Source organism: Sorex araneus, chromosome 6 (assembly GCF_027595985.1).
Source record: "Sorex araneus isolate mSorAra2 chromosome 6, mSorAra2.pri, whole genome shotgun sequence".
Taxonomy (NCBI): Eukaryota; Metazoa; Chordata; class Mammalia; order Eulipotyphla; family Soricidae; genus Sorex; species Sorex araneus.
The window spans coordinates 77515343-77541344 of record NC_073307.1 but is presented as its reverse complement, the minus strand read 5'-3'; the positions used below and the strand labels follow the sequence as shown (position 1 = coordinate 77541344).

The window sequence follows — 26002 nt, the reverse complement described above, 5'->3', positions numbered from 1 at the left end:
TCTTTCCTCAAGGGAAGTTTCTTCTAGGACAAATACTCATTCAGCAGGATGACCCACCCAAGAGCGGAATCCCATGGGTGTGTTTCTCCTCTCCTTGTCCAACAAACATATAGGCATTCTTAATAATAATCATTTTGTATGCACACAGTAAGAGATACATTAAGCTTATAGAATTGCTCTCCTGGGGTCATCTCAATCTCAGACTATAGTGCTCAGGCCAGATTAGTCTTTCCTATCCCCATCAGGGTCCTTATTTTGTCGTTACTTTTGGATCATGACAGTATTTGTCCATGACCTTGCTCTCAATTTATAGTTGAGTATCATGGCACTTTGGCCTGGCCCATTCTGATGCCAGGGAAGCTCACAGCTTGCTCTGGGTCCATTCAGTTCCTCATCAGGACCCTGATTTTGGGGTGCGAGGAACTAAGGACAACTGAAGCTTAAATTGAGGAAGCAGATGCCCTGGAATGCAGATTATTTGGAGACAATTTACTCTCAAGTTACAAAAGCATAATATTATCTGTCTTCCTTTGTCCATACAAAAAGGACATTACTTTAGAGTAAACTATTCAAAAGATATAAGGAGAGGAGAAAGGCAGTATTAACTTACAATACAAGTTTAGTGTCCTAGAAGGATCTGACCTTACAAGTTAACAGAATCTGATTTGGGGGGAAAAGCTGATTAACTGGTTGGGGAAGAGAGCATAGAGAAGTTATGGATAAGCACAGAGGAATGGGAGTGACTCATGAGCACTGTGATGGGTGTAACCCAATAAACCTAAGCTCCTGTGGCAAGGGAGAAAGAAAATAATCAATGTTATCCTACAGGTTACCACATGCAAAATAAATAAATCAGCTAGGATCTCTATTTCCCACTATATGCAAAAGTTAATTAAAAATGAATTAAAGTGTTTGATATTAAACTCAAATCCATAATTCACATCAGGGTAGAGAGCTAATTGATACTGATTTTACTTTTTGGGTCACACCTGGCAATGCACACAGGTTACTCCCGACTCTGCACTCAGGAATCACCCCTGGCGGTACACAGAGGACCATATGGGATGCTGGGAATCAAACCTGGGTCGGCCGTGAGCAAGGCAAACACCCTACCTCTTGTGCTATTGCTCCAGCTCTGATACTGATTTTAAAGATATTGTCAGTGACTCAATGACATTGGCCAAACAAACAGAAGCAAAAACAATTGGGGTTACTTAAAAAACTTTTAAAGTTCTGCGATGTAAAATAAAGTAAGGCTAGAATAAAAATAGACTTTTTTTCTCCCTATAGACCGATAGAAAATATTTGCTCACCACATATCTGACAAAAGGTTAGTATCCAAGATGTATAAAGAAATCACAAAACTTAACAACAGCAAGAACCAAACTACCTCATTAAAACTAGGGATAAGAGCTGAAATATACTACCTCAAAAAAGATCTGAGAATGTTGTCTTTAGCTCTTTATCACTTATCATCAGGGAAATGCAAATAAAACACCAATGATATATGACCTCACACCAGTGAGACTGACACCGTCACTGTCACTGTCATTCCGTTGCTCATCGATTTGCTTGAGCAGGCACCAGTAATGTCTCCATCGTGAGACTTGTTGTTACTGTTTTTGGCATATCGAATACGCCATGGTAGCTTGCCATGCTCTGCTGTGGGGCAAGATACTCTCAGTGGCTTGCCAGGCTCTCCAAGAGGGGCAGAGGAATCAAACCCAGGTTGGCTGCGTGCAAGACAAACACCCTACCGCTGTGCTATCACTCAAGCCTGAGACACACATCTACAAAATGTAGAAAGAACCAGTGTTGGTGGGACGGTGAGAGAAAGAAATCTTCTACTCTGTTGGTGGGAATGCCATGGCTTTCAGCCTCTATCGACAGAAACTTCTCAAGATCTTAAGAATTGACTTTCCTTGGACCTAGAAATTCTACTGCTTGGCATCTACATCAAAAGCCCTAAAATGGTATTTTAAAAAGATATTTGGATTTCTGTGAGTACAGTGTTGTGGCATTACTCATAAAAGCAAGATCTGGAAACAACCCGGGTGCCCAAGAATAGAAGAGTGGATAAAGAAACTATGATGTAGATATACAATGGAATACCTCTCAGTTATAATAAAGGATGAAATTATTTCACATACATATATTCACATAGCACTTCACAACTATGTGGATGGACCTAGGGGTATGATGCTGATTTAAGTCAGTCAGACATAGCTAAATATAGAAAGTTTCTCTCAAGTGTGGAATATAGAGAAACGTAAGGCAGCAACAAATAGCCAATGGCAACAGACTGAGATGGGCCTGCAGACAAAGTTTCCCAAACAAACGGGATGGGAGTAAAGAGATGAAACCTTGAAGGAGAAGGTTTCACTCTGGTGGTAAGTGTGTTGTAGGAACATTATATACCTGAATCTTTATCATTAATAGTACCAGAAATCACAGTGTCTAACTAAAGAAAAAAAAAGAGAGAAATGAAAAAACTATGGGCCATGAGAAACAAGACACTTTAAAGAAGTAGGGCAAAAAATACATTGAAAGAATACCTTCCAGGGAGTCTGGGACAGTTCAGAGGTAGCATGTGAGCCTCTGACTTTGTTCCCAGGGTTTTCCTGTTTCACTGAATACCAGTCTATGGCGTTACTACTGTGAGCTATGATGCCCCAAGTGTGTGATCTATGTGAACACCAAAATCACATGATTGCAAATTCTTGCCATCACAACAAAATACAATAGGCAAAAACATGTAAATAAATAATAAACTACCGTATATTCTCTACCATAAGCATATCACTTTAGCACACTGGGGAGGGCGTTGGCCTTGTACGCAGCCAACCTGGGTTTGATTCCTCTGTCCCTCTCAGAGAGCCCGGCAAGCTACCAAGAGTATCCCACCTGCACGGCAGAGCCCGGCAAGCTACCATGGCGTATTCGATATGCCAAAAACAGTAACAAAGTCTCACAATGGAAATGTAACTGGTGTCCACTCGAGCAAATCGATGAACAACAGGATGACAGTGCTACAGTGCATATAGATCCATAGGCCCTCTGAAATTGTTTGTAAAATTATATAGGTATATATTTATTTTGCTTAGGGACAACAACTTCTGCTGGGAGTCTCAAAATTTGTTCATCTTACTACTGTAGACATAGAACACTGCTCCTGGACTTCTGAGCAACTATCCGTTTCTTAAAAATATTTTATTTATTTATTTATTTATTTATTTATTTATTTATTTATTTATTTATTTATTTTCCTTCTTGGGTCACACTCGGCGATGCACAGGGAATTACCCCTGGCGGTACTCAGGGGACCATATGGGATGCTGGGAATCGAACCTGGATCGGCAGCGTGCAAGGCAAACGCCCTACCTGCTGTGCTATCACTCCAGCCCTTCAGGTTTTCTAAATATATAAATATATATATAAATATATAAATATAAATATATAAATATATATATAAATATATAAATATAAATATATATAAATATAAAATATATATAAATATAAATATAGCAGCCCTACCTGCTGTGCTATCACTCCAGCCCTTCAGGTTTTCTAAATATATAAATATATATATATAAATATATAAATATAAAATATATATTTGTTTTATTTTTAGCATGGGCAACTTCTTTCCAAGAAATTCTGGCCATATGTAGGTATGATATAGGGGGATAAAAGGCTCACACCCCCAAGGAAACCCAGAAGTTGCCAAATCATTTCCCATTACATAAAAATTTCATCAGAATTCTTCGAATCTATTTACCTTTGTGTCCTATTCATTTCACTGAATCTTTATAAACCACCAGGAACTGAACTCAGTGAAGTGGCAAAGTATAATTATGTAGTTTCATGACATCAGCAGTGTGAAAATAATTCAGGCAAAGAAAGGCAGAGAAAGCTACATAAGAAACAGGTTTCTTTCTTGTGCTTTTGTTTTGCTAAAACTTATCTGTATCAGCCTCTGTTATTCACAGAAACAGAACTAAGAGGACTGAGTAGTTTGTGGATTACATCCAAAGAGTTCACCTATGTAGTTCTGGAGGCTGAGAAGGCCAAAGGCCTACAGTTGATAAGCTAGAGACGCCAGAGAGTGCATGATACACAGCCATGTATTTCTGGGATGTATATATGACGCAATATATATATAATATAAGACGGCTAGGCTATACCACATAGCTTAGTATGTAGTAGGTTTTCGGTTAGGTTTGTGTAATTATATTCTATGACATTCACAAAATGACAAAATTATCTAGAAATACATTTCTTAAAATTAATTCTTATTGTTTTGGTGCATGACTGGAGTTCTAATCTGAGTGTGAGAGCTTGAGAAGCAGGAAGCAGATGGTGTAATTTCCAGCTGGAGTTTAAGTCTGAATGCAGAAGAGCCGAGTTCCAGCTCAAAGCGAGTATGAACTCTCCCTTCCTTTACCTTTTTTATTTTAAGTTCTATTGCACCATTCAACATATTGGATGAAACCCACCCCCATTAAGTAGGGAAATCAGTTTTATTCAGTTTACTGATTTAAATATTAATCTCACCCAGAAAATCCCTCAGAGACATGTGATTTAATGAGCTATCTGAGCAGCCTATATTTCTGTCAAGCTGACACATAAATCAACCATCACACTACTTGCTTCTTAATCTTCCCTGTCCAGAGAAAAAGAATCTCACTGCTTCTAAAGTGAACTCTTCTCCTGGCTTCATCCCTATACTTTTACTCTAAGCATCTGATAACTATTTTAAAGTAGGGAGAGCAGTAAAGAGAAGGTATAGTCACCCAGGTAACTAATCAATAGGTTAGATGCAGGAAGACCTAATGCATAATGAAGAAAAAAGTTGTCAATGGAAGGAGAAAGAAGATTATAAATTGAAGATATGTTACTTCATCAAGTACTGGAGTAATATTTACTAGTTAGAGAAAACACAATATAAAATGTGTTTTATATTTCATATAAATGACAAATTTGCCATTTCACATAAATGGCAAATCCAAGGAGATCACTACATGATACATTGCTGGATTCAGGGACTTAGCACATGCATCAGCATTGAGTCTCTTCTCTCTTTGCTGTACAACCTCTTCTGTCGCTTCTCCCTTTCACCCTGGTAATCCCCATATCTCTGAGTCTAAACAAGAATTTTTAAAATTGTTTTTACAGTTTCACTGCTTTGGTTATATTTCACCTGAGTGAAACCATGTGGTAATTCCTTTGATAATCACATCAAATCCCATCCATGTTGTCCATATTTGATCTTTACAATTGCACAGTAATATCCTATTGGACTACTGTGAGTAACACTATCACCATGGGGGTGCAAATATCTTTTCATATCTTCATTTAATTATCCTTCAGATACATGCATAAGAGTAATATTGCTGGATAATAAGGTATCTTTATTTTCAAGTTTTTAGGAATCTTCATAACATTTTCAATAGATGCTTCACCAGTTTATGTTTTTATTGCTTATGAGTTCCTTTCTTTCCCAATGTTCTCACCAGCACTTTTTGTTTTTAATCATTCTAAGCATGTAGTGATATCTTTTTTTTTTTCTTTTTGAGTCACCCCTGGCTATGCACAGGGGTTACTCCTGGCTTCGCACTCAGGAATTACTCCTGGCGGTGCTCAGGGGACCATATTGGATGCTGGGAATTGAACCTGGGTCGGCCGCGTGCAAGGCAAACGCCCTACCCGCTGTGCTATCGCTCCAGCCCCGAATGTAGTGATATCTTTTTGTAGTTTTGATAGCAAAATATTGTGGTGCTGAAAAAAATTTCATATGTCTGTGGGCTATCTTTATGTTTTCTCTGGAAAGGTGTTTACTCTTATCTTAAACTTATGTTTTAATTAAATTTTTATGTTGTTGGATTGTGCAAAATTTTTATATAATTTGAATATCAATTCTGTCAGATATATGTGCAAAAACTTTTTCCCAACTGAAAGTTGTCTTAATTTTTTTCTTTTTGTTTTTCTGTCTTTCACTGTGTAGCAACTTTTAAACATAATTGAGTTCAATTTGTTTACAAGAGAAGTTTTTGCTTCTTTTGCCATTGAGTCATCTCCAATTTCTTCTCTGAGGACAAAACTCAGGAATATATCATTTATGTTTTCTTCAGTGTAGTTTATCAATTGTTTAATTGAAAATTGTAGAACACACTCTCAAAGACATGACTTGCAAAAATGGGACTTACATACAAAGGAATAAAGCCCCAAAGATTCGAAACTGATGGATCAAGTGAGATTCCGGGAGCCAGAAAAGAATGTAGGAAGAACAAGAACTCAATGAAATGAACATGTTACCAAGAAATCTCTATCCAGCTCGATTATCATTCAGATTTGATGAAAGAATATAGGATCTTACATCCCAGATAGAGAAGGGAACACCAAGTAAAATGTGATTGGAGATCCTGCACGGGGAGGGAGATGTGTGCTGAAAGTAGACTAGAGACTGAACACGATGGTCACTCAAGGCCTCTGTTGCAAACCACAACACCCAAAAGGAGAGAGAGAGAGAACAAATTGGAATGCCCAGCCACAGAGGTGGGGTAGGTGGGGAGGGATGGGATTGGGGGTGGGAGGGATACTGGGTTCATTGGTGGTGGAGAATGGACACTGGTGGAGGGATGGGCTCTCAAACATTGCATGAGGGAAAAACAGGCACGAAAAGGTGTGAATCTGTAACTGTACCCTCACTGTGACTCACTAATAAATAAATAAATAAAAATAATTTTAAAAAAGAATATAGGACCTCAGGGACAGGCAGCAGCTCAGGGAATTCACTGCCATGAAACCAGTCTTGGAAGAAGCATTAAATGAGACTCTATAAAAGGCAGAACAAACTCCTCAGCATTTGATATTGAATAAGGAGTTTATTAAGTACGAAATTCATAAATATATATGGCACTTATGGTTGCCCTCTACTAAATTAGAAAGGTTTGTTTACTTCTATCCTGCTAAGGGATTTTTATGTTATGACAAATAGTTTATTTTATATTTCATATTATGTATATGATCAGGTGTTATTTTACATCCTTAGATATTTTGTTATAGCCTTATGATTATTAATACAGATACTTAATCTATAATATATTATTTTAAAATAAATGTTCAATAATCTCCTTTTAGAAGAAAACACTTTTATACTTTTATAAGTGTATTAAGATTATCGCCTTAAGTATTTTTTAATTTTCTTACCAAATTTTACATTTTTAGGATTTATTTTGTGTAAAATTTCAAATGTATTAGCACAGAATATTCACAATATTAATTTTAGGGGCTGGAATAATAGTACAGCAGGTTGGGCATTTGCCTTGCATGTGTCCAACGTGGGTTAGATCCCGGGCATCCCATATGGTCCCCTGAGCACCACGAGGAGTAATTACTCCTGGAGCAGTTACTCCAGAGTGCAGAGCCAGGAGTAATCCCTGAGGATCACCAGGTATGAGCCAGAAGGCCACAAAGAAATAAATTAACTTTAAAGTGTATATACCTGCAAAAATGTATAGATTTTGAAAAAAATACTATATCAATTTACCACTGATTTACAATTTTTGGAATTCCAGAAGGTGAATGCTATTTATCTATATGTGTGAGGGTGTCACTACTTCCACAATAAAAAATGAGAGAGTGTGAGTGTGTGTGTGAGAGAGAGAGAGAAAGAGAGAGAGAGAGAAAGAGATCACTCCCATATGTGAGATTAAAAAAAATAAAATATAGTAAAGGAACAGAAGTTCTCAAAGTCATCAGAACTGAAGATTTTGTCTAGAGAACTGAGCTTACATGGGTTGTGGCAGAGATCCTCTGGAAATGGGCTCTCTGGTGTGGGTGTTGTGGTGGGTTTGGGTAGAATGATGTATCCATGAAAAGTATGATTAACAGTATTATAAATCCCAGTATCTCAATAAAAGTGATTTTTACAAGGACATAATTTAAGTGATTAGATCAGTCTTGACCAGATCACTGTGGCCAAAATGATGCTGCACTCAAACCCAATGATCAAGAATAGGTAACAGTTTACACTTAAAGTCAGCTGCATTTGAACCCTGTGATCTGAAAGCATATAAGTGTTAATTCTGAGCAGGGAAGTCAGGGTACTGTCACAAAATAAAGTTTAATGAGAGGTATGATAGCATAACTAACAGTGTTCTACTACATAGACTTTTTTCCTCATTATCTCTGGGTATTTAGAGTAATTCAAGACAGTGGTTCTCACTGAACAAGTCAACACTCCACAGACATTGGGCAATATATAGCAACACTTTAGTTTTTATATCTGGGTGATGCTACTAGCATATATTGAATAATAACCCCAGGATATTGCTAAAATCTTACACAGGGTAGCCCCTTACAACAAGTGTCAGTTGGCCCCAAACACCAGTTCTTTTGAGAATAGAAACCATGTTCTAGGGCCTAGAATATAGTAATGCTAGCTATGACCCATCTCATTAGAACATATAAAGATTCTTTCCACGTATGCTCAGAATGTATGGTAGTACTTCCAGATTGGGAAGAGGCACTAGCTCCATCTCCCCTTCTTACAACCTTCCCTAGAGCTGAAGTTAATTTTCTAGCGTCATCAAACTGTGTATCATAATTGTAATCATGGAAGTCATCACATGCAAACCAAAATAATTAGGTGGAAAATTCCTAACAAGCACCTTATGAATAAAAATTGTAGGTAAATATTAATACAAAAGATGGTTAACACTACCCTGTGATCTCATAGAATGTTGGTCAAATGGCTCAACATATTGTATCAATTTTTCCAATCTATCAAGCAGAGCTTGGAGGAAGCTGTCTACTCATCTGCACTTGTATTTTCATCCACATTGGCTGGTAAAAGTAAAAGCAAGGACAGAACTTTTGGAGCACGTTTCTGGGACTTCCTAGGTACCACTGTAGAAATTATTTGTATTGCAGAAAAGTAGGTAAAAAACAATTCCTCTTTATCTTGTCTGTTAGAACACTTGGTTGACAAGCTGAAAATCCTTTTCAAATTGTTTTAAACAATGGGAGGTTTCTTATTCTAAATAAGAGAAAATCTCAAGGTTTCACTTTTACTTCCCTGCAAAATGACCAGCTTTGCTTTCCCTGCCACAGTCATAATATTCCCATCCAGGAACCAGAGGTTCCGAGAAAGCAAAGGGACTCCGTGTCTTCGAAAGGAGGAGACCATTCCTGGAGCATGTTCCTTCCTGTCTTATTGCCCAGTATCAGTTCATGTGCACATTCCTAAGCCAGTTCTTTCCGAAAGAGATGAGATTCAATGGGCTGAAACCTAACCACTTGGACCAGAATGACTATACCAAATAACCTCTGGATCCATTTAGTCTCATAATTTACACTTGGCAAAACAAAGTAACACTCTCTAGTATATCATTAAAAGAGCCAGGATTATAACTAACAACCAGATTTTTATTAATGAAGTTTGTCCAAGATAATTCACAAGTTGGGTGACAATGGGATAGGAGAAATATTTTTATTATTAGAGAATAATAATAATATTTGATTATTATTAAGGCAATTTACAAAGATGGGGGAACAAGGATTTTTCTTGGTGGTGATTTCTTCAAGCTTGGGCATAAATCTAAAATAACTTTAGATTTTTTTTATAGATGTTTGGTTTCATTTGCATAGCACAGCTACTTCCAAAACTCTACTTAAATAGTCCTAAGTTAAAAGATAGCTACTTTCAAAACTACTTACGTGGGCTGAGTTAGATAGCAAAGTAAATATTTGACCAACATGACAGTCTAAATAAGTCTTCCAGTGAGAGGAGATCTGATGGAAGATGGAAGGACTCTGTTCACATGGACACAAGTGATTTTACATTTTAGGGATTTTAATTCATATTACCTTATCCCAGACACACATTTCCTTCTTTAGGAGACACAAGAATTCATTAACAAAACAATGAAGGCAAAACACATTGGAAGCAAAATTTTTTGACATTTACAGTCCATTTAAAACCATATGCAAACAGTACAATAGCCAAAATATGGAAACAACCCAAATGAATGGATCAAAAAGTTGTGATATATGTGTATATATAAAATGATGTATATATAGTATATATTCCATTTATATATAATGGAGTATATATGCATGCATATATGTAATGACATATAAGGCAGCTCTAAAATATTCAAAATTAGGACTAGATTTTATATTTGGTAAAAATAAATAATAAAGTGTCACTAATCAAGCATAAATGTGCTTGCTTCTTCTTTTAGGATTATTGTTTTTCATTTGTGATTGCATGTTTTAAAAAATGTATTGCTATCTAAAGTTTTCTATTGAGTGAGATGCTATGGTTTACAATACTATTACGAATAGTTTCTCATGCACATAATCTCACCACATCTGTCACCAGTGTCCCCACCTCACTCCCCCAAGCACTCTAGTGCTCCTCTCTTTCATCCCCGCCCCAATTTTGTCTACCCATTGTGTTGTCTTTGTCTGGCACTTTGTTGGTACCTTGCTGTGTACCTTTAAGTCTTACATTGAGATATTCTGTATCAATCTCTTTCTTTCTGACTGATTTCACTCAGCATGATATATACCCTCTAGTTCCAGCTATGTTGGAAATTGCATAATTCTGTACTTCTACTATTTTTATTATTATTATTTGGTATCAGAGATTGAATACAGAGACTCATTACTTCCAAGGCAAATGCTCTACCATTGAGCTCTATCCTTGGCCCCATCAGGGGATAGTTTGCAGGCCACTGCAGAGCATGGGTGGATCTAGTCAAGTCTAGACTGACCCTTAACACAAACCACTTGGACTAGAGCTATTAGGTGGGGCAGGCTCTTAGGCCTTGCCAGTTTTACCAACGGTTGCAATTTATTAGAATCAATGACCCTTAAAAGATACACATCTAGGGAAAGCAAAGTGAATGCAAGAGTAAGGAAAGAAATGGCTGTCAGAGAGAGAGAGGGAGGAAAGAAAGGGAGAGAGAATGGGGCCTACAATGATGAAGAGGCTGTGTAAGCCCCAGGGATGTTTTGGGGCCCTTCACAGACTGGGCTGGCCACTCTGGCCCCTGCTGTGCTGAAGAACACAAACAAGCACAGTATTTGTTTTTCCAGAGTTGGAGACTGTGGGTCAGCCATTATTTGTGTTTGTTTCTCAGTGACCTTTGTCTTGGAGCCAGCTCAGGGGCAGATGGCACTATGGTTATGGAGCATAAAAAGAGCATTTCCTACCTGTGGTTGCTCTCTATGCCTCCCAACTGCATAGGGAGCCAAAGGACCCAGCCAGGAATACCTTCTCACCTACAAGAATTAGCTAATTCCAGCAAGAGCCATCTCAGTCTGGTTTGTTAAAACCATCTGTTGGAATGCTGTGTGGACAAATACATACTTTAGTGTCTTTGATTTTCTGGCACAATGGCATAGATTTAAGAAGCATAGATTTGCCTCTTCCTGCCTCTTTGCAAGGCTGATTTAGAGGATAGAGCCTTTGTTCCCCTTCCTTTCTTGAAATATCAAGTGTTCATAAGTAGTCAAGGTAATATTTAGTATCCTGTCAGATTTGTGCACTTGCTAACAAGTGAACTACATCCCTCCAAATGGCCTGCATCTGCTTGGGCTCCACTTCTTGACTAAACAAATTAGCACTAAAATCCATTTCAGAGAATGCCAAGTGTCCCTTTGTAGATGAGGGAGTGGGGACAATTCTGAGGGAGGAGACTGCTGCAGAGCAGGAGCCCAGCCTGCAGCAGCTGTTTTCTCCTCTCCTCAAGCAGCTCCAGTGGACAAGCAGGTCCCTGCAGACCGCATGCAGTGACAGGAAGATGGCTGGCCCTTGGCTCCTTCCTAAATGCAGGATTGGGGCTACTGAAAAATGCACTTGATTGGCTCATGTTTGACTCTTCAATACAGAACTGGTTTCTCTAAAGAATTCGTAAGAAATTGAAAGTATCTCTCCAAGAAAAGTTTTAGTTGGGGAAGAAAACTGCTAAAGTCGAAAGACGCCGATTCTAGTGCTCTTGATGGACTTTGGCTTGCTTCTGGAGATGGCGATGTCCGTAAGAGGGTGCTGGTCTGTGAGAGTCCAGGTGTGGAGGGCTTGTTGTTTGGTCAAGAACAGTAGTGTCCACCTTGTTATTGGCTTGTGATAACTGACCTTAATTCTGCCTGTGCGTAAGTGCACAATGTGTTAGGACAACCCTACATGAGGCAAAGTCCCTCGGGCCCCATCTTAACTGTGGGTAGGAGGATCCGCATTTACTGGAATTCCTCCTGGGGCTCAAGTCATCAGCTTACTTCCTCAGTGCACGACATATCTCTGAGGACCAAAGTAGAAGCTATTTCCTCTTCTTCTGGATGCTTGCCAAACCTCGGATATGAGAGGGGATGCCTGTCCTTGGGCACTGCCCTGACTGACAAGAACCAGACTGAAAGGGTCACGAGTGGGCACAGACTCTAAATCAGGCCATGAGGGTCAGCGTCTCGTTGAGACCGTCAACCAGCTTTACCTAGGAAGCTGTTTCCCAGCTCCTTCACCTCCCCAGCCACAACCAGGCACTCCAGTTTTTCTAGATATCTTAGAATATGGACAGACAGTACTGGCTACTGTGCTCATCAATATTTGCCGATAAAGAAATGAATAATTAGTGACAATTTTTTTTCCATCTCAAGGAGAGTTTGCCAAGAGAAGTGACAAAACAACAGAGAGAACAATTGCTTCCTGGATCTAATCATACCTAAAGCCAGTTGCTTTTGGCTCTCTCAGTGACAAGAACCAATACATTTCTTCTTTTGATTAAACTAGTTTCAGCTGGTTTTCACCTGCTGAACAACAGATTTCCCTCTGCCTCTCTCTAGCTACCTAGTCTGTCCAGATTCAGACCCATGATAACTTACCTGGCTTCCCATTTTTCCCCAGTGCATGCTTTTAATTTTCTTCCGAAAGCACAAACCTAGACATGCCATTCCCGCATGATTCTGCTGTGGGTTCCTATTAACCCGAGGACAAAGCCTGGACTACATACTTCGGCTGATCTGCAGTTGACCAGCTCTAGGCTTACTTCCTCTTTGCTTCTCTTCCCACTCGTTCTTCTTTCCTGCTCCAACACCCCTCTTGAGATCTCATATGTCTCTCACACTCCCTGTCACCTCACATTGAGCCTTTGGTTCATCCTGGTAGCACACCTACACTGACTACCTCACCATCCCAAAACCTGGAGCAGAAGAAAAGAAAGTGTATAAGTAGGGAGTGGAGAGTGGTCCAGGCTTGGTTCAGGTCCAAACTAGCCCCATGGCAGAAAGCAGCCTTGCAGAAGGACCCAAAGAATCAAGTCTGAAGACAGAGAGAATCATGGAGAAGATAAGGCGCGAGTGAGGGAACAGAGGCTGCCAGAGAGCTGGTTCCTGGCGGGGGGACCAAGAATTGTGGTGAAGAAACTGGAGTTCTGCCTATTCCCCTCCCACTGCTGTGTGCCTTTCCCTGGGGTGGGGAGGTGGGGGAGGGGGCATGGGGGGGAGGGCTGGGGAGTGATCTCCAGAGTAGGTCCTGGGTCAAATTTTGATTCATCTCTTTCTCCCACAAAAGGCCTGGCACGCAGGACTCTCAAACAATCATTTGCTCAGTGGATAAGAGAAGAACCAGCTATTGAGTTACCTCACTCCTGCTGACTCTCACTTGGTAATTATTTATGTTTGTGCTTGTCTGTTTGTTGAAGCATGGAAAGGCTCTTCTAAACTGTTTGTCACTCAGTTTAGTGACTTAGACACAGCTCTCAGATGTATGGAGATGGGAGGGGGTACTCAGTTAAATACTTGGCTTGTCCACTCGAAAATCATCTGCTTCCTTATCAGCTTTGGTCAGGATTTCTCTTCAGTGATTGGCTGTCAACATTTTCTTGAAGTGTCCCAGCCTATAGCGCCCCCTGGCTGCTGTTTGCTGAAGAGAGACTTTCAGACCCTGATAGCCTCATCTTCTCCCTCCCAATCTGTCCAATATGCCCTCTTGACCTCTCTGCTTGGGTCCCTATGATTTTGGTCCTCACTGCCAAGGCAGAACCACTGATTCATGAACAGGGTGGAGATCCTTTTATGTAGCGAAACTGAATGCATGCTACTTTGAGGTAGAGCTCACATCTGTTGGGAATGAGTCAAACAGTGACTTCACTGCAAGTTGATTAGGAAAGAAATTGAAAGCAGATACTTGATTGCTTCCTATTTTAAAAGAGAAACAAGGAAGAGGGGAACTGAGGAGAGAGCAACAGAGAGAGCAAGAATGAGAGCTAGAGAGTGTGTGTGTGTGTGTGTGTGTGTGAGAGAGAGAGAGAGAGAGAGAGAGAGAGAGAGAGAGAGAGAGAGAGAGAGAGAGAGAGAGAGAGAGAGAGAGAGAGAGAGAGAGAGAGAGGTCAAAAGGTTAACCTGACTGAGGGCTCTGCTGTTAAGTAAATGAACCAAGATACAGCTCTGGAGACAGAGGAAAGTTAAAAAATTTACCACAATTCAGAAAACAAAGCCTGTAGTGGGCACGGCAATGCAAAGCAGAAAGAAATAACTGTCCTCGACACAACTCTGGCATTTTTCTTCACAAAATGGGTAGAAAGTTGTATTCACCTTGAATTAAGTCACCTGGGGAGATGCTGAACCTCCCTGCCCTCAAATCCTTGTCCCAGTATTGAGCAGAGACAACAACTTTTCTGGTTCCCCTAAACTACTTCAACCACTCCATCACTGGATGGAGCATCTTGGTGATTGTTGTTCTTTGGTAGTAGGGAAAAATGTCAAGAAATAGTACGTTGAAACTGCAGGGTTTTGAGATGCCACGAGACAAATACAGCAGAATGGTGATGGTAGTGGTTTGAGGTTAGAAAAGGCAGATTCCAGAAAGAAGTAAGATCTTTGGCTTGGTGGCAGGAAGTGTCAGAGGACTTCTGGATGATGCTGTCTAGAATGGATTCTTGCAGGCAGGAGAGTAGGGCTGGTGAGGGGTGGGGGAAGGACTGTACCAGCAGCAGGAGGATCATTTTTCAAGTTGTCTTTGTCTCACTCATCCACCTTAAAACCACCTATTCCAATCAGTTTATTCTTTTTTTTTTTTTTTGCTTTTTGGGTCACACCCAGCGATGCTCAGGGGTTACTCCTGGCTTTGCACTCAGGAATTACTCCTGCAGTGCTTGGGGGACCATATGGGATGCCGGGGATCGAACCTGGGTCGGCCGCGTGCAAGGCAAACGCCCTACCCGCTGTGCTATCGCTCCGGCCCCCCTACCAATCAGTTTATTCTTGATCTCAGGCTAACAGACCTTGCTCCTCTGTGTAAGCCAGGAGTTATTCATCCAGTAAGCACCTTTTGGGCATCTGCTTATGCCAAGCATTCTAGAAACTGGTAATAAAGTGATCAAAGTTGGAGTTCTTGGCTTCATGAGCCATGAATTCTGTGGGGGAGATGGGAGAATCAGGAGGTAATAAAATAAATAAAAAGAAAAGTGCCTTACAGGCATTTTAGTGCAGGAAGAAAGTGATCCAGAGGCGACACAGGGAAGGGTCTAGGCAAAGGACAGGAAGGTGTCCAAGGTATGCTTCTGGCTTTTGAGAAGCAACATCAGGTTTGGGTCATGTGAAGCCTCAAACAACTTTGTATGTGGTGAAGAGGCCCTGGGAAGGTGGGTGATGGGAGAATGTTGTAAGTTGCCTCGTCTTTATGAAGGATCATGCTGGATGCTCTATCAAAACAGACAGGAGTAGGGGTAGAAGTGGGAGAAAGATGACTCAGTAGGCTTGTAGGCAATGGAGATGATTAATTCAAGTTGGTGACAATGAAGGAACTGAGTGGAAGTGAGACTTATTGTAGTTTGGGGGCTTAACTTAGTGGCATTCATGGGGGGAGCCCAGTGTCCCAACCCAGGCGAGGCGACGGGATGTAAGAGCATGTGGTGAGATGTCACTCTCTCAGATATACGAGGATGTACAAGGGGGTTCCGGTGACTGAGGGCCAGAATTTGAATTAGCAAGTGAGTGTCTAGGTTATTGATCCAGAACTATTCTTTACGTGTTGTATTTGGTTAAGAAATTGTGGCCATAAGATTCTAAGGATTATAATTTGTCCAGGATGAGATATGTTACATTTGGGGTTTCAGCTTTTCTAGGCAGATTTGTAGATGTAAACTAGTTTGAAAAACTTGACAGATAGATGATGGGAAAGAGACCAGAGGCAGTTTTGCCAAATGTCCAAAGCTCACTGCTGGTCCATCTGTTTTCCACGTACTTGCTTGGTTGGCTGACATGGTTGATCCTCCCAGTGAAGACGATGTCCAATGCAGATGGAGACTCGGGTAACCCTTAGCTGGCCTTTAATTCCAGAGAAAAAGACAAGGTAACATCCCAACTCAGAGCATCGTGTAAGTCCAATGAGGAATTCTCTTGGACTATAAGCAGGTCATTAAGAGGGTCAAACAGGCGTTTTTCAGGAACCTTCTACCCAAGTTCATCCTTAGTTAGAAGTCTCCTGTCACATGCATGGGGAGAGCCGAGGGAGAGCAGGTGTCAGAGGAGAGCACTTGGTTCCGACAGAGTGTAAGAGGGTATCGAGCCACTCAGCACCTTTGTTGCTCCCAGCACTGCCACCGGCAGAGGAGTGCTAAATGCTGCAGGTCCTTAGCAGAACAGACAGGAGTTGAGCAGGATGGCAAGGTGGAAAGAGAAAAGGGAATCCTACCAGAGGGAATTCATCAACTCTGCAAGTACTGAGAGGGCACAACTTTTTACTTATTTTCTAGGGGGCCACACTTGGCAGTGCTCAGCAATTACTCCTGGTTCTGCACTCAGGAATCCTGGTGGGCTCTGGGAACCATAAGGAATTTCGGGGATCAAACCTGCTAGCCACTGTACGATGGGTCCACCCCTGAGAGCACAACTTTTTAAAGTTTTGTATTCTCCTATAGCACTGCATGGGGTACTCCAAGCATATTTAAAGTGCAAAAGAAGTGTTCCCATTGGATGTGGCTAATCCCATTCTTGGATTGTAAAGAAAAACCCATCGTAATGACCATGATCTAGAGACTCACAAATGAGTCTCAGAAAAAGGCAGTTCACCACAGACGTCCCCGGGTCCCAGGCCATGCTAATTTCACCAGTGCGCCTGAGATGGAGCAGGCATTCTCTCTCTCTCTCTACCTACTCCAGATGAACCCCGGTGACCACAAACCTCCAGAAGAAAAACCCAGGAACGTAGAACCAGTGGCTGAAAACTCCAGGCCACATGGAAGCCAGTATGGGCTGTCCTTCTCCATCTCCCCACCCATCTGGTATCCTGTGGTCAAGCCCACGAACTGCCTCCAGGAGCCATTGAAGCACACTAACGGCGTGATCCAGAGACTCACAAATGAATCTTGGAAGACGGCAGCTCACCACAGAGATGTCTCAGGGCCCCAATTATTGAAAGTTTTAGATATTCTATACTATTCATAACAAGCGATACAAAATAAATTATTTAGCATTTACCTGTGGGGCAGGCTTTAGTGTTGTGAAAAAATTCGATTTTTAATTGATTTTAATTACCTTTAATTGCTAAGGTAATTTTATTAAAGAGGAAGCTGGTAAGACTGAGAAGTGGGAAGGAATCGCTGTATCAGTGTCATCCCAGCCGAGATTTTAGAAGCCTCTCTTTACTCGTCCTTCCCAACGGTACCATATTGGAGGCTCTTTCGGGTTACTGTTACTTTTTTTTTTTTTTTATTCTGTCAGAGCAAGAACACTTTGTTTTGGATTTCTCCTCTCCCTTCCCGCCCCTCCCACCTCTGGAATATTCCATCTGCTCAAGTACCCAAGATAAGAGTTACACAGATCAGGGCAGAGGACTGGGATGAAGGAAGATATAAAGGAAGTCAGTCACCACTAAAGAAAAAAAAAAGGTGCAAAATTGATTACCGCAGTCCTCCTTTGTCTACCCCTGGGCTCCTGGGTTAAAGACATGTGTGCAGCCAAAATATAGTGTAAGGAAGAAAAACCCAACATGTCCCCTTCTTGTCACAAAACCCAAAAGTAAGCCTCAGATGGTTCTGTCTGTCCAGAGGGCGCTCCCTCCAGGGAAGGGGGTGGAGCAGGTTGAAGAGCACAGTCTTCCAGGGCAGCAGAGGTGTGTGGTGGCCAGTGGTGGGGGGCCTGGCTTCCCGCCCACCAGAGGGCTGCTTTTCTGCTGGTTGGTGGTGCTTCCCATCCCCTCCCCTCCCTGGAGGCAGATATTATAGCTGGAAGCCCTCCATGGGGGCCTCAGGCTGCTGGAAGATGAACTGTTGCTGCATTTCATCCACTTGGGGAGCCAAGCTGCTATCATCATCTTCTACACCAAAATAGTGCTCAATGAGGTCAAATGCCTTCTGGTAGATTTCTTGATTCTCATGGCTCTGGAGAAACTCAATTTTATCCAAGCCGTAGGCTTCCTCAATGAGGCCACAGTAGGGATTGACCCCTGAGCCACTGCGCTTGCCTTCTTGCTCGCCAAGCCGAAGAATGTTCTCCAATCCATTGAGGGCTACTTGCACTATCTTTGAATCCATCACAGTCAGCAGGTCACAGAGGGGTTTGATGCAGCCCAGTGAGACCAGGTATCTGATTTGCTCAGGGGTTCCTCCTGATGTGGCATTTGTGATGGCCCATGCTGCTTCTTTCCTTGTATGGAACTCTGCTTTCTGAAGGATTTCAATCAACACAGGGAAGATATTTGCATCTATGACAGCCTGTATTTGAGCTCTGTTGCCAGCAGTAATATTTGAAATGGTCCAGCATGCTTCCTTCCGGACGGACTCCTTGGGACTGCTCAGCAAGTGGAGGAGGCAAGGGAGAGCCGAGCAGTTAAGAATGACCTGGGTCTGGATGTCATCCCCAGTGACGATGTTTCCCACAGCTCTCAGGGCTGGAAAGGCCACTTTGTAATCATTGTGCATTAGTAGTTCCACCAATCTCCGGCATACTCCAGAGTCTATGACTGCCTGGATCTTCTCGTTGGGGCCATCAGACAGATAAGAAAGGGCCCAGCAAGCATCTGCCAGCAAGTCTGAGTCACTGCTGAAGAGTAGGCGAGATAGCACAGGCAAACAAGGGGAGACCTTTGCAAACTCAGGGGTTGGATTCTTCCCTCGGCAGAGGTTTGACAGGGCCCAGACTGCATTCGCGTCATTGTCAGTCGTGTGGACTTGGTAAGGAGTGTTAACAAAGGATTAAGGATGGAACAGTTCAAGACGTAATCTCGGCAAATGGAGCTGTCTCCAGCTATGTTTCCCAGTGCCCAGACTGCCTGTTCTTGTACGTCTTTGAAGTCTGAGTTAAGCAGCTCTATAAAAATGGGGACAGCCCCTGCTTCAATGACAATTTTGGTTTGTTGAGAGGTTCCAGAAGCAATGTTTGTTAGTGCCCAGGCAGCTTCAAACTGTAATGTACAATTCTCATTCCTCTTTAGAAACTCCACAAATCGATCCACTACTCCTGGAGTGCTGATAACTTCATCTATTGGAGGACTAGGCTCTTTAGAGAGCAGTTTCCGAAATTTCTGTGTAGTTGCTAACTGTAGGTCAGCATCGTCAGAAAAGAGCATCTCCACCATCTCTCTTGTTATCACACTTTCCCCAGTAGAAGAGCTCACATAGGAGTCCATAAGGAGACTATCAAACATGGCTGCCTCTTCATTAATTAGTTCTACATTTCTCCGTTTAAAAAGTTGTTGCTCCCGCTTCTGCTTCCGGAGCTGAATGCCCTCTTCCTCTCTTCTTCGTCTCATTTCCTCAGGGTTTAGGGCATTGTTCTTATAGCTCTTCATTCGATAGTTGTCTTTCCCTGGGCTTGCCATGGTCTCTATCGTGGCTCCGCTCGCTCCTACTTGGCGGCGGCAGCAGTGGCAGCTTCAGCCGTAGCTCTATTGTTACTGTTTTTGGCATATCGAATACGCCAAGGGGAGCTTGCCAAGCTCTGCCGTGAGGAATACTGTGTTAATAATCATGCTTAAAGCAAAGCACATAAAAGGACTAGATATGTCCTCATTCCTTCACAATAATTTACCCTGTTAAAGAATGACACAATTCAAGTCCTACTGCAAAGATTAACCCCTTGTCCTACTCTAAGTGGTCCCCTACCTAAGTCAGGGATTCCAACCTATATTTAGACTGGAGAGGCCCGACGACCCTGAGAGGTCAGGTCCAGAAAGCATTTCCCAGGCAGTGTTCCTGACCCTGAATTTGACTAGGTGTGCCACAGGGGGAAAAGCGTTCTGGAATTAGCAGGATTGGGGATACCAGAAAAATCCGGTTCAAATTTTACATTTTTGAATTTCAGAGGCCTTCCCCGTCAAGGTGCTTAGTGACTGCAGGAGAGCCACCAGAGGCGTGCTTTCCCAGATGATGAGAGAAGTCTTGCAGGCACAGGCTTCCTGCCCAGGGTCTCCTGATGCGCAGTCCTGGGGTCTAGGACAGAGAGAACAACTATCCTCAAAAGGGCTGAAGGGATCAGGACAGGATCATGGGGGTGTGAAGTTTCAGTCCCAGTCCCCCAGGGGTTAGAGGAGCCTGTATGCGGGTTCCTCTAGCATTGGCCACCCTCAGGGACAGTGAGGAGAGGTGCAAGTCAGTGAGGACTGGAGATTCCTGGAGAAAAAACTTGAAAGTTCCTTCTAAAGTGGAAGCCCCAGAGGGGGATTTCTTTGGCAATGATTTGGGAGAAGGTCAAGGCTAGATTATTACAAAAAAGAGGGGATGGAGTCATGGCCTTTCATTTACTATTCTGTCAGGAAAGTATCCAAATCCAAGGTGCTTACTCACAACATGGAGACAGAAACACTGATGTGCTTTCTAAGGAGTGAATCTACCATCAGTTCTACCAGAAACCACGCAAACTCAGGACAAGATGAAATAAAATGATACCACACACTCTTCTGGTTTTATATACTGGTTTATTGCAGCAGGAAAACAGAACTAATGCAAATTTAAGGGCTGCATTGCATTAAGTTGCAGATAATTTTCCAGACATTTGAATGCCATGTTCCCACAGCAGAAAACCAGCATACAGCTTGGAGACAACATCTCTGACAAGGAGAAACTGGGACTGATATCTGCAATTGCTTTAGAAAGTTTTTAGATAGGCATATTACAGCGAAACTCTCCAAATGGATTCCTACATGGCAGCAGGGGCCCGAAGAATGAGTGATTCACACATCCTGTCAAGCTTCAAGGCAAATGGGACTTGCCAGCAGACAAATGGGAATAACCATAGGAGAGGTGCAATGAGACCAAATCTGAATACAATTCTGCCCCATCGGGGCTGCAACTCCACTTTCTAGCTCTTAATACCACTGGTTACATGGAGTTTTACGTCTTATTTCAGAAGACAGCAGTATGGAAATGTGTTTTTCACTACTGGGACAAGAAAGGGAGGTACGCAAGCTGGCTAGGCCAGCTCATCTTCTCTGCTTTCCCTTCTTCACTGAAAGCTATACAGAAACAAGAGCTGACCCTCTACAGAGGGTGCCTGTAGGAAGAGGCATGAACAGAGACAGGTATGATTCGCTATCTCTTTCAAAAGAAGTGCTTCGGATACCTTCAATATTGTAAACGAAATTAAAAAGAAACCTTTGATTCCTTGGAGTTTTTGAAATGCTAATTACATAATGGCAGGGGCGGGGCGGGGTAGGGGCGGGGTGTTGGGCAGAGATTGGCAGTTCAGGTGAGATTTCCTTGGAAACCGTGTGGAACTCTACTTCCATGTGTCCTGCAGCAGCCTACCCCTGGCCTTGTATCACCTGGGAAATCGAGTACTGGAGAGCACATGTAATGGGTCAGCTGGAAGCTGCCAGGGGCTACAGTGGTGGCAGCATCCATTTTCCTCTGTGAGAGCCTGTGGACACAAAACTGGGACTATCAAGAGCAGAGCACTTACCTTGTCTGTCTGCCAGTAAAGCTGGCAAAGGCAGTGGGACACAGGTGGGAGGTGGTTACATGTACATCTATGCAAGGAGAAAGCTGAGCAATGGGGATGGAATGAGAGAGAGAGTATATCGCCTTAGACAGAAAGATACTCTCTCTTTGCACTCAGATACTGAGTTAATCCACTACTCATTTGGGGGACATTTTGGATATTATCATTGAAAAAACTGTCGGCCTATCATTAAGCACCAAATTATTTTAGTCTTATACCAAACCCAGTAATTTCTATTCTCACCTTCAAATTACCAAACTACCCTGTCCAGTAATTGAGGAAACGACCCGTGTGCCTTTCTGCACCCCCGCCCCCGCTGACCCCGACTTCAGCTCTGCATCTCCCCCTTGTCCTGTTTCCGCTCCGGCTTGCATGTGAGCATGAGGAGCAGGAGCAGGGGCAGGTGCCACAGGCTGCAGAAGAACAGCTTCCTGGAGCTCCTCCGGTCAGCGTCCAGGTAGAACCGGAAGCCGAGGTAGGCGATGTAGAGGTTGATGGGTAGGGAGACGACAGGGAAGGCCCAGGTGGTGACGCCCAGCGCAGGGGCTGCCGCTGAGAGCCCTGCCAGCGCCAGGCAGTGGCGCAGGGCCACGCGTCGGCAGAGGCCGGGGTGCGTGACGGACATCATGCGGTAGCCGCCGCGCGAGTAGTCCTCCCGGAGGCCCCAGCTCAGGGCGTTAAAGTGCGGGAACTGCCAGGAGTAGAGGATGCCCCCGAGGAGGAGTGCGCCTGCAAGAGGAGGCAAAGCACAGTCATCAGATGTCCCAGGCTCGGCCTCCTGCGTCTGTCCCACCCACCCTGGCCGGCCTGAGCCGATGGACTGCCACACATTCTCAGCAAAAGGAGCCTCTGGACACTGCAAGCAGGCAGGAAGGCCGTGGCCTCTGTGCTGGACACTCAGGCTCCCTCACTCTGCTCTGTGAGGAGCAGCGGCTAAAGTGCACTCCTGGCCTGGTGGGCTCTGGCGAGGCCTGGCCCTTCCCAAAGCCCAGCTCCCTGCTTGATGCTGATACAGAACAATGGAGCCAGGCCCCCAGGGAGGGCGGGGGGGGGGGGGGACAATGCCCTTCCAGCCCCCAGGAGCTGCACCTGCATAATCCGCACAAGACAGATGTCCCCTAGACACTCCCAGGAGAAAACTCAATGGTCTCCAAGGCCCCCTAAACCAATTCCCTTGAGAAAGTTGTGCTGAAGAGAGAGTGTGGCACAAGGAGCATGCTGTGCCTGGGACAATGACTTGTCTGTGGCCGTGAGATGTCCCAGTATTCTGAGATCAGGAATCTGTGGCACAGAGCTTCCTCTCACCCCTGGGGAAGGCTGCGAGCTGCTCTTCACTGAGCACAGAACAGGTGAAAGACTTTCAGATTGTGTACTTTGAATTCTGACTAATGCATTTTAGGTAGATTTTAAACCTGTTAAATGATGAAAGGAATCAGTGATGTTAAATTCTCAAAAAGAAGTGAAAGAGGACTTTAAAATGGTCTGTTTGGGGGCCAGAACATAACATAGTGGGTAGGACACTTGCCTTACACTTGGCCAACCTGGGTTCAATCACAGGCACCCCCTATGGTCCCTGAGCCTGACACAGTGATTCCTAAGCAGAGAGCCCGGGAGTATGCCCCCTCCCCACCCCCAAAAATAAAAATCACTAACCACCTCACAAAAACAGCCCGTTTGATTTTTAACCCAGGCTCTTCTATGCCTACAAGTTAAACAGCAACACTGTTCTCTATATTGGGGCTGGAGTTGGTCACTCACAAGCAGCTCAGTTGTAACTTAGGCAAAAAAAAAATATGGAATAAAGAAAAATATGAGTAAAGAAGCACGAAAGCCATTCAGCATGAAAGTGGTCAAAGCAGACACAGGGGAGACAATGGTGAGAGATCACAGAGTTCTGTCAGCATCAAGCATCTTTTTGACCTCAAAAAGATGGACAATGATCAAAAGTCATCCGAGTGAATCTAGATCACCATGCAAATAATGTGCTGGGGAGGTAAGCAATAGAACAGTAAACATGAGGAGCTTCTCTGAGGAAGAGTTCTGAGCTGCGCTCTGTGGAATAAGGAGCCAGCCCTATGAAGCAGCATGGGGCATGGAGTAGCCCAGGTACTCAAAGATCATACCTTCTTTTATGTATCTTATTTTATTATGTATACTAATGTATCTTCTTTTAGATATATTTTATTATATATTGACTCATAGTTGTATGTCAAATGATCTGTATGATGATTAAAAAATACAGACTTGTATGATATGCAAAAGGAAATGCAAATGCAAAATGCAGAAGGAAAGATTGAATAACCAGAGTAAAGCAAACAATGAGGAACCCTACTCGATTAAGCTGGAGGGACGGTAGAGACCCACAGGGGACTTGGTAGGCTACTCTAAGAATGGGTCTATCCTAAAAGAAACAGAAGGTGTCACAGGGGTATCTCACCATCCTGGGTAGAGGGAAGTGTCAGTGATCCGGTAATGAAAGTGCACACTGCAGGGGCCCAAAGTAAGTACAAAAAAACAATCAGGAGATCACAGGTGAAGTGGCTGAGGATAAGGATGGTGACAGAGACAAAAGAAGGTACACTTGCAGGGAATTTAGGAGGCAAAAGGACAGGAATGTGAGGGGAGAGAAAGTAAAGAAAAGAAGGGAAAGGACAGTGTAACTCCAGTCCCTCAGGATTTATAAGGATGCCAAAACAAAGCTTGAGCTGGACTCTGGGGTATTTACTTTGAGTTGTTTTAAAATATTCAAACAGCAAGCAGCCCATTATAAAAGGAGTCTGAGCTTGTAGGATATCATTGGTTTGTCCTTTCTCCCTTGCCACAAAGAGTTTAGGCATATCTGGTAATAATCTCTAAACATTTTTAGACAACATTGGTATGTCCTGTTCCCTTGCCACAAACTTAGGTATATTGGGTCACGCCCATCAAGGTGCTCCCGAATCACTCTCATTCCTTTGTCTATCCATAACCACTTCTATGCTTCCTTCCCTAACCAGTTAATCAGCTTTTCCTCTAGTCAGACTCTGTTAATTTGTAAGGTCAGGCCTTGCTAGGACAGTGAACTTGTATTGTAAGTTAATATTGCCTTGCTCCTCTCCTCCTGTCTTTTGAATAGTTTACTTTAAAACAATGTCTTTTTTGTATAGACAAAGAAAGACAGTTGTTAACTGGTAACATGGGATTTAATTGGATTTAAATGGCTTAGAATATTATTCACTCCCGGGCATTTGCTTTCTTGACTTAAGCCTCAGCTGCCCTTACTTCCTAGCACCCCCAAAAGCAGGGTCCCGACAAGTGACAGGACAGACCCGGGGCAAGCGGTGAGTTATGTGCTACCCTGGCATCGAGATGGGCCTGGCCAAGGTGCCTAATGCTTAACTATATGTTAAGGGCTTGGTCATGGACATGTCATGTCATGATCCAAAAGCAACGACGAGACTAGGACCCTGCTAGGGATAGGAAAGACTAATCTGGCCTGAACACTGTAGTCTGAGATTGAGATGACCCCAGGAGAGCAATTCTATAAGCTTAATGCATCTCTTGCTATGTCCATACAAAATGATTAATATTATGACTACTTATATGTTAGTTGGACAAGGAGAGGAGAAACACACCCATGGGATTCCGCCCTTGGGTGGGTGTCCTGCTGAAAGAGAATCTGTCCTGGAAGCAGCATCCCCTAAGGGAAAGAACTTTACCCCTACTGATTGTGACCACACCTATGTGTAAGCCCCAACCCCTCATTCTTAGGGATTTAACTAGGCTGAAAGAGTGGGTTGGGGGGGAGTCCCAGTGCCAGATCTGGAGAAGCTAGATCAACATCCAGAGCCAGAGGAGGAGAATGAAGTAGCATGGGGGAGGAAGAGGCAGGAGGAGAATCAGAGGAGAATGGAGATGGGAATGGAATAAACTGCAACTGAGACCAACCATCCTGGCTCCATTCCTTGCTTTGCCTGCCTCGTCATCGCCATCAACCTCCCTGGGGCGGGGGAAGCAGCTGGAGTTTCTTGCTTTTCTGATACATGTCTCCTGAGGGGAGGCCCCTCAGGAAATTATGACCTCA

General features: G+C 43.1%; 2 protein-coding genes across 2 annotated transcripts in view; both read right to left on the bottom strand.

Moving 5' to 3' along the window:
* Positions 1-17703: 17703 nt before the first annotated feature.
* LOC101541678 (importin subunit alpha-7-like) lies at positions 17704-19882 on the bottom strand. Its single transcript, XM_055142456.1, is given in 2 exon segments — positions 17704-19150; positions 19153-19882. Coding segments are annotated over 2 exon segments (1599 nt in total). The 5' UTR covers positions 19823-19882; the 3' UTR covers positions 17704-18221.
* A 1003-nt stretch (positions 19883-20885) lies between these two features.
* The window catches only part of LOC101548818 (protoheme IX farnesyltransferase, mitochondrial), a 129076-nt gene continuing 123959 nt past the window's right edge, over positions 20886-26002 (bottom strand). The window contains exon 7 of the mRNA XM_004603979.2: positions 20886-22668. Coding sequence (XP_004604036.2) covers positions 22268-22668 — 401 coding nt within the window. The 3' untranslated portion in view covers positions 20886-22267. The remainder of the gene's footprint in view (positions 22669-26002) is intronic.